Consider the following 9,590-nt stretch of genomic DNA (forward strand, 5'->3'; position numbering starts at 1 on the left):
TCCTACACATTTGCAACTATATGGCCCGTACGTAGTGATGAGAACAGTGTTATAGTATTTCCTTTAGGCCACATATAATGAATATGCAAACATCGGTAATAGTATATACTGTATACTTTGCAAGCTGTATATGAGGCTACAATATGTTTTCGAAGAGGGATTTAAATAATAATATGACATTTGATTAAGCGTACATTTTTTTTACGAATTAGTAAATTGCATTCGTATAAGTTGTACTATTACGCAAATAAAAAAATCTGAATGTAAATATGAATAAATGTACGCGTGTTGTATTGCACCGCACCACGAACGACACAACGAAATCCTCACCCGACACTTTTTAAAAGAGGAAAAATGTTAATATTAAGCAAACATTCATAAAAAATAATAATACAAAAATCTCTCGAATCCGTTTATAAATATTCAAGTGCGCATTTATGAACGATATTTTTTGGTGTAAAAAAGTAATGCGTTATGACTTTAATATCGGGAAATCCTTTTAACACGCGGATTAACATTCACAAGAATGTTGCGGGCATAAAACAAAAATCTATCCCCCCCCCAAATCATAGAAATCGCTACCTGCAACCCGGAACGGTGGCGCGCTCTGACCACAGCACCGGCATCATCATCATCAGCAGCAGCGGCATCATCATCATCAGCAGCAGCATCATCATCATCAGCAGCAGCAGGCGCTGAGCCGGGTGAATGTTGGCAGTCATCATCAAGCCGCGTGTCTCGCACTCGCCTCTGCGCGGCCGAAAAGCGAACGGCGCGCGCGCCGAGCCAATGGAAGGGGCCGTGGTCGTTGTTTGTCAGCCCCCCGCGTCACTGCCCACGACGACGCCGCTGCTGCTGCGGTGGTGCCGCCCGCCCGCCCCCTCGGGCGTCTCGCGGCGGGGCGGGGTGCGGGGTGCGCACTCGGCGCTGCCCGCGCCGCCGCATTGGCCGGGGCGGAGCGGGCGGGGAGGAGCCGCGTGGGGGCCGTGCGCGGGGGGCCGCTGGGACTGCCCCCCGTGAAATGACCGACGCCGCGCACCAACAAACGCGAAGCGTTCGCGACTGCGGGCCGGCGTGCGCAGTTTGGTGCTGCTGCTGCTGCTGGTGGTGGTGGCGGCTCTGTGCTTGGCGGCTCTGTGCTTGGTGGCTTCGCTCTCGCTGTTGTCGCCGCTGCTGCTGCCGCTGCTGTTACCGCGACCACTACGAGTGGCCGGCTTCTGCAGCAGTGCGTCCAGGAGCTCTCTAGCGCAGTCTGAGCTGAGCTCTCCAGCGAGACGGAGTGATTGTAGCAGAGAGAGACAGAGAGAACAGAGCAGTGAGGCGAGCGAGAGAGCGCGCGGAGCAAAGCCACCAACTTCCACCGCGGCGCCTCCAGCGATGTCTGCGATGCAGGCCCGCTACCCGGTGTCGAACGCGAACGCGCTGGGAGTGATGTCTCCCTACCTGAGCGAGCAGAACTTCTACCGTTCGGCGGGCGGCTACGGCGGCCTGCCCGCGGCTCCGGTCGGGATGTACTCGGCGGCCAACGCGGACCCTTACTCGGCGGGGCTGTCCCGACACTACGGGCCATACTCGCACCCGCACCAGGCGCCCAAGGACCTGGTGAAGCCCCCGTACAGCTACATCGCTCTCATCACCATGGCCATCCAGAGCGCGCCCGACAAGAAGGTGACCCTCAACGGCATCTACCAGTTCATCATGGACAAGTTCCCGTTCTACCGCGAGAACAAGCAGGGCTGGCAGAACTCGATCCGGCACAACCTCAGCCTCAACGAATGCTTCGTCAAGGTTCCCCGCGACGACAAGAAGCCCGGCAAGGGCAGCTACTGGTCGCTGGACCCGGACTCGTACAACATGTTCGAGAACGGCAGCTTCCTGCGGCGCAGGAGGCGCTTCAAGAAGAAGGACGTGCATCGCGACAAGGATGTGCAGCAGCAGCAGCAGGGCGGCAAGGAGCAGGGCGAAGAGTCCACCAAGAAGGAGCACGGCAGCCAGCAGCATCAGCATCAGCAGCAGCTGCTGTGCTCCGAGGGCAGCGGCAGCGAGGGCAGTCGCGCCCTGAGCTCTCCTCCTCCTCACTCGCGCGGCTCCCCCGCGGCCATCCTCGTGGTGCCCAAGATCGAGAGCCCCGACAGCAGCAACGTGGCACAGGACAGCCCCCGCAGCGTCGCCTCCAACCGCTCGGGGTCCATGGAGAGCGGCCTCACCGACTCGTCGGCGCACGGAGTCGGGGGAGGCTCGGGGGGAGCAGGCGGCGGTGGTGGTGGTGGAGGGGGGGTGGTTGGCGGCTTCGGCGTGGTGGACAGCCCGCCCAGCACGGCCATGCTGCGCGCGGGCGGCCTGCACGGCATCAACGGCAGTGAGCTGGGACACGCTCTCGTGTCTCCTCCCAGGCCGCTCATGCTGCCGCTCATGTCTCTGCACTACGCGCAGCCCCAGCAGGCGTCCGTGTACAGCCCGTGCGGACAGGGCGCCGAGGCAGGCGGCGGAGCGGGAGGGGTAGGGGGAGGAGGGCAGCCCTACCACTGCAGCCTGCAGACCATGAGCCTGCAATACGCCGCTGGGGAGCGGGCCGAGCAGGGGCCCTCCTCGGCGTCTGTGTCGCTGCACGAGGACACGTCGCCGTCGCCCGACCACGCCATCACGTCCACCGTGCCGCACCTGGGCGCGCTCAACCTCAGCTCCAGCCAGCATCACCAGCAGCATCAACAGCAGCAGCATCATCACCAGCAGCAGCACCAGCAGCACCACCAGGATGGCATCCTGAGCGCGCTCCAGGCGTCTCATCACGGCGCCCAAGACCAAGGCGGCGTCGCGCGGCTCCCGTCCTGGTACATGGGACAAGATTCTGGCCACGGTGCCAGCGGTGCTGGTAGCTTCGTCACTCAGCAGCAGCAGCAGCAGCATTTCGGCTCGCGTGACATGTTCGACCCGCCGCCACGGCTGGGCCTCATGGAGGGTCTGGCTGCGAGCGCCGCCGCGGCGCAGGTGAGCGCGTCCAGCAGCTGTCAGATGTCCTTCCGATCGGCCACTCTGTACCGCTCGGGCACGTACCCCGCCGCGTACGACTGCAGTAAGTACTAGCGCCACGACGCGCCACAGATCCTGTGCGTGTAGTATCTTTTTATTTTAATGCGACACGTGCGTATACGTTATATAATTGTGCGTAAACGTAAGAGAGAGAGAGAGCGCGAGTTGGCACAACTCATTATTAGTCCCCGTCTCCCCCAACCCGAATTCGAATCCTGACCAAGGGTCGATTGACTGACGTGAGCCCCGTGATCTGTCCGCTACTTTTGGGCGAGCCCGCGGCCCGCCGAGATGCCACCGCTGGAATGAAAAGTCAGCAACAATACATTCGTGGTCTTGTGTGCACGCGTCCATTGAGGAGACATTGGGCCCCCGGCCACAGTAATGTGGAGGTTACCACCGCAACGTAAAGAACACCAAGGCGCAGATGAGATTTTTTCTAAGACAGACTTGCAACACCCTGGTAATTGTTTTGGGTGGGGACACGAGCGGGCTGATGCTTCGCCGTGAAGTTGAAACTGGCTCAATAATGCCCCGGGCTGGAGAGGGCAAAGCGACGGGATGGGAGAAGCAGTTTCCGACTCTGATGTCCATAGCGCGCACGTGCAGGCCGAGGAACGAAGCGGGGTGGGGGGGGTCAATGGGCAATTAATTAAGAGACCTCGAAACGAACGTGGATGTGGTCTCTGGGTGCTGGAGAACCAAGTCCGCCCACCATCGCTGACCGTCCTCGACATTGCCTCGAGAAAAGCGGCTGAGAGAGAGAGGTGACTACAACTACAACAACAACAAAGGCAACAGCGGTGTGAGATGCCGCGTATTTACTTTGTGCATTCACAGGCACACGTGGATGTGGCTTCGCCGCGTTAACAAATATTCCTTGAGCAGCGTTTTAATCGGATTCCTCCACACCCCCCCACACCCCACCCAGTAACCCCCCCCCCCGCAATCGGAAATGTAAACAAACAACTACTCATCATGGATTTGGTCAACAATGTACTTGGCTAAGTTAGCTTTTCGCTATCGCGTATACAATATACAACCGCACGTGTACTTTTATTGAGAATAATATTACTAATGAATAATATCAATAGATTATGAAAAAAGGGGTCGATAATTGCATCTTGGAAATGCACCGGTGTTGTTCTATTGCAATATCTAGCGACGTAGCGGACTGTATGGAAACAACATCAACAACAATTATTACCTTGCATTCTTTTCCACCGAACTTTGCGCTATAAACTAAAATGTTACCACCTAATTTATTATTTATAAAACTTTTATCATGTAGAGTTAAAACCAACCAAACAATGCTATTTTTTTTTTCGCTACAGATATAACATTGCATTTCTAACTATATGAATCAGAGACTAATTTATTGAATAATTGTTTTCGTGGCACAATCATCACTTTGATAAACTATATTATGTTCAATGGACAAATAGTACATGCAGCATCAACTTCGTTTCCTTTGTATATGCGTGAACACACACATATATATAGCCATATATTGTAGATCTTTGCGATGTTGTTATCTTGTAAATAAATAGTTTTACTGTGCCAATACAAAATGTTTGCGGGATTTTTTTCTATTACTCGTGTGCGGTGAATAGATGGAAAAATTGGCTCCACATATTGGGTTTCCAATATTACATTCAGTCATCGGGTGCACGTACAAATGTGGGCGATTCCGCGGTAACGGAATTACAAGGCCAATGCAGTGATTTTAGCCACGCCGATGAAATGGATAAAATAAATATAAATATATAACGACATCTCCAACTATTGGGATTAACCCGTCTCGTGAGAACTTTTAGAAACTATATAAAAGTCTCTCCAAAAAATGCTCGCGTTAAATTTGTATGATTCTGTCCCATGGGTGTAATTCCGTTTCCGCGCACATATATACATACGGACATACAACGTCCACAGCACCATCGCGCGTGGGACCAATCACCGCACTCTGTGCCGCATGCAAAAGACACAGATCCCCCGTATAGAATTCAAAGCCTGTTGGGGCAAGTGCTCTTCGTGAGTAGCACCGACCAAGGCCGGGCGGCACACGCTGGGTGAGGGTGGCCAGCAGCACGGCCGGCCGCGTTGTCGACCCCGTGCTGGTGTTGTGCCACGGCGCGCCAGACACTCCTTTTAGAGGCTGCGTCGACCTCGGGGAGGCCCAGGACCGGTTCGGATGTTCGTCACTGACATTGCTCGTGAGCGGAAAATCGAAGTGGGATTCTCCTGGTTCGTATCTCAGTGCGCTAACCGCTACGCCACCGCTCCCTGGCGTCACGGGGTGTGTGGGTGTGTGAGTGTGCGAGTGTGTGTGTGAGTGTGTGTGGGTGGTGTAGCAGTCAGCGCGCTGCACTACAAACCTGGCGACCCGGTTTCGATTCCCAGTGACGATTATCTGAACCGGTCCTGGGCCTCCCCTAGGTCGGCTTCAGCCTCAAATGAGTTCCTGGTGCGGTGTGTAAACATCGCCGCTAGGGAGACAACGGCGGTCGGGCGTGGCGCTGGCCACCCACCCCCTCGTGTACCGTTCCGGCCTTCATAGGTGCTCGCTAACAGCACTTGCCCCTACAGTCTGTTAAGGCTATATGGGGGATCTTTGTTATCTTTGTGTGAGTGTGTGTTGGTGTGAGTGAGTGTGTGTGAGTGCCGCATGCGTGTAAGCACGCACGCCGTGACACTCCACCAAGGTGATGCAAGATTATCTCGGGTTTACGTCTCCGTTTAACTTGACACGAAGGCGGGGACGGGGGTCGTCGTGCCATCGAGATGCATGTCCCAAGTTCTTCTACACTCGATACTCGACGTCTCCACGCACCAGGCTGCTGCCGCTGCTGCTGCTATTGTCGCCGTAAACGCGCGCTCGGCGACCCCGTGGGGTCCATCCTCGAGTTGAGGCGGCAAATGAATTCGCTCCCGGCACGGCTCAGGGAATTTGGCCCACATTGTAGAAACAACATCGTCCTTGACGCGTGCCCCTATAGCTGTGTAGGCTCAGGACGCGGAGACAAAGTTATAGAGGGGCAAGAGAGGGGTCTTTATGGGCGGCGGTGCTCGTAGGGGTGTGAGTAACACGCAGTCACAAACATGTCAAAACAAATCTCACCGCACAATGCGACCGAGCGGCGCTATGCACGCAATACCCAGCGGCTATTAGCGCTCTTGGAGAATGGCACGGCCACCTTTTCTCCCTCTGTTGCTGGACAAATGAATGCGCAATTAAAGCGGCTTCCGCCCAATAAAAGGAAAGGTTCGCGTGGAGGAGAGACCTCTTCCTGGCAGGTCTGTTGAAGTCACGGACAAATAACTCACGCTTGTTAACAATTGACACGTTAAATGCAGCGACGGCATTCTTGAGTTCAAGCTCGTGACTTTAACGCACACTTGTGGCGATGCGTATATGCGGTGCGATGTAGGCGATTGGCGTGTGTAGATGATGGTGCGCACATATTGGCATGGGCCGTTCGATAATAATAATTATTATTTTTGATGTCTTATACTACGAGCGTACACGCATTACACAGTGCGCCGACATGGGCGGACGATATATTCCGTCTTTATTGTTAACGTGTACATCATCGAGCGGAGTAAAGATGAATTGCTATCAGGGGGGTCCATTATATATTGCGACATTGTCAGAGTTTAGTTTCATGCGCTTCATCAGTGCATGCTTATGTGGCAGGCAATATGCACCGATTGCAAACTTTGAATATTTTTTAAAGTCTACATTGGTGCGATGCTAATTGCACGTCAGAGACAGAAAGAGGGACACGTGAATCAGAGAAGAAGACGCACATTCGTTGAGAGACTATCTTTAACTGCGAAGAAAGGTGGGTGGGCTTGAACCAGGAGCCACACCACTAAGGAGAAATTATATCGCGTGGACGAGACTTGTTACGGAATGGCAACCAAAGGATGATGATGATGATGATCTCACCAGAGATGATCACGCCAGAGATGACGACTACCGCCGAGATGGAGTGAAGAGTCCACCACGGTGGTGCCTCTTGAGCAGATGGAGTTTTAGATTTGAAGCTTTCTTGACTGCAAGGATGCATACTCTTAGTTCTTTCGGTAAAGTCACGTAGGTAAAAAATGAAATCAAAATTAATAAAAATAAAAAGTGTGAAGCTTCCGTCTTCACTTGATACAGATATTTTACTGTGACTGTTTCACCTGAAGACGGAAGCTTGTGTTGCCTCCGAAACGTCGTGATTTTATTGTTTTTGTTTTTTATTTTTTTATTAATTTTGATTTAATTTTTTACCTACGTGACTTTACCGAAAGAACTAAGAGTACAGATGGAGTTTGGCATTGACTTGGGGAAGCCTTCATCCAGCAGTGGATAAAACATGACTGCTGGCGATCTAGTTGGAATGGGGATGGGGTCTACCTCCAAATTTTCCTTTCTCTCTCACTCCATCTAGACGGAGTCTCAATATAAACGCATTTACAACAATGATTACGTACATTCCCGAATACTTTAATCGTCGAATATATACACATACGTTTAAGTGAACAAATAAACACGAGACGCACCAAGGGGCCTTCACTACACACATTATATATATACATTTATATATTTATTTACATGCTTTTTTCTTATTTTGTACCAAAGAGAACGTACGAACTATAGAGGGAGGGCTCGCTGGCGCGCGGCTTCGTGTTCTCACAAGAGGCCACAGTATTCACTGCAATTCCCAGGACTGCGTGTACCCAACTTTATACACACAGTGCGCACTTTGTGCTGAACTTTAATTGCTGTGCTATATACACGCAATTACGCATCTAATATGCGGTATATATGTGTACACTCACGTACATTACGGAGTACATTGCCTGCTTCTGTTAACCGAGGAATTCATTTTTCATTTAGAAACTCAATTTCCCAGCTACTTGTATTTAAACAAACAGGGTTTAAATTTATATTGATTTGTTACGCGGACTATTTCGTTTTCCAGTTGTTGCAAGGGAGATCCGTGGTGTCGAACGTACAAATATGAATTACAACCTTCTTGTAGGTTTGGTTTGTACCTGAGGACATCTATGTTGCGGGCATGCAGTGGATTCTAATTAGAAAGCGTTCGTTTAGAAAGATGCGCACGTTCGTGGATGGCATCACACTTTTTTAAAACGTCATTTGATGCTCAAACCTTCAGTCCGTGAATCTCAACACTTGTGTTTGTAATTTCTAGCGTAAGCTTCTGGAGTTGTGACGAATTAATTTGAGAAGCCACCCAAAGGCACACACACACACCGCGACCCAGTTGAAAACGTTTTGTTTTAAAACTGAGAATGCCAGTACAGTGCAGCACGGTGCTTCAGCATCAGCCGGAAAAACAAAGTTTGGATCCCTGTATCGGTCAATTATTTCTTCTCGCCATATTTTGTCCTAATTTTGTTGTTATATAAACGTGCACATATGATTATAGGACTATAGGGTGCAATAGTATATCATTATTATTTGTTCTGGATACGGTATAAATTGTACTGTCGTGGTAGAACATCTTGCCGCTAATCCCAAACTCCAAGCCCAGGCGAACAGAGTCGCAGAACATTTGGAGCGATACATTAATCCCGGCTGAGCAGGAAACTAATACATACTGTTTATTTATTCTGTAATTTTAATGTTTTATATTCAACGGCGTCATTCAGTATTTGTGGACTTAAGCGCGGCTGATGAACTCAAAGGACGCACACCGTCTCCGACTTTATCTAACCGCAGTGTGCCGTTGTACAGCGTCTGCTTGCGCGTTTGCAACTAAGATTGCTGTGTCCACGAAACCCCTTTAACAGACTCTTGGGGCAAGGACTGTGAGCGAGAGCTTATTAAGACCGACACGGCATACAAGGTGGTGGATGACCAACACCACGCCCGGCCGCCTTTGTCTCTCCCGGTGCTGATGGTTGCACACCGCACAAGGTATTCATTATAAGTGAGTTGACGTAGGGGAGACACAGTTCGTCTTCTCATCTTCGACACCGGGAGCGGGAATCGAACTCGGGTCCCGGGGGTTCGTAGCGCAATTCAGCACGATCCACTGCGCCACCGTTGCGTACACATTGCGTACAGAATACACACACACATACACAATACACACAGTACACACACACCCACACAGTACACACACCTACACAGTACACACAGTACACACAGTACATACACACCCACACAGTACACACACCTACACAGTACACACAGTACACACACCTACACAGTACACACACCCCTACACAGTACACACAGTACACACACCTACACAGTACACACACCCACACAGTACACACAGCACACACACCTACACAGTGCACACACCCCTACACAGTACACACAGTACACACACCTACACAGTGCACACAGTACAAACAGTACATACACCTACACAGTGCACACAGTACACACAGTACACACCTACACAGTGCACACAGTACACACGCCTACACAGTGCACACACCCCTACACAGTACACACAGTACACACACCTACACAGTGCACACAGTACACACAGTACACACACCTACACAGTACACACAGTACACACACCTAC

At 51.4% G+C, this 9,590-nt stretch overlaps 1 protein-coding gene across 1 annotated transcript; it reads left to right on the forward strand.

Moving 5' to 3' along the window:
- The first annotated feature begins 1,063 nt into the window (after positions 1-1,063).
- Positions 1,064-4,566, forward strand: LOC144942160 (forkhead box C1-A-like). The gene has a single exon (XM_078868919.1). The coding sequence runs from the start codon at positions 1,378-1,380 to the stop codon at positions 3,082-3,084; it is 1,707 nt and encodes a 568-aa protein (XP_078725045.1). The 5' UTR covers positions 1,064-1,377; the 3' UTR covers positions 3,085-4,566.
- The last annotated feature ends 5,024 nt before the right edge of the window (positions 4,567-9,590 follow it).

The sequence above is a fragment of the Lampetra fluviatilis genome, chromosome 26 (assembly GCF_964198595.1).
Source record: "Lampetra fluviatilis chromosome 26, kcLamFluv1.1, whole genome shotgun sequence".
NCBI lineage: Eukaryota > Metazoa > Chordata > Hyperoartia > Petromyzontiformes > Petromyzontidae > Lampetra > Lampetra fluviatilis.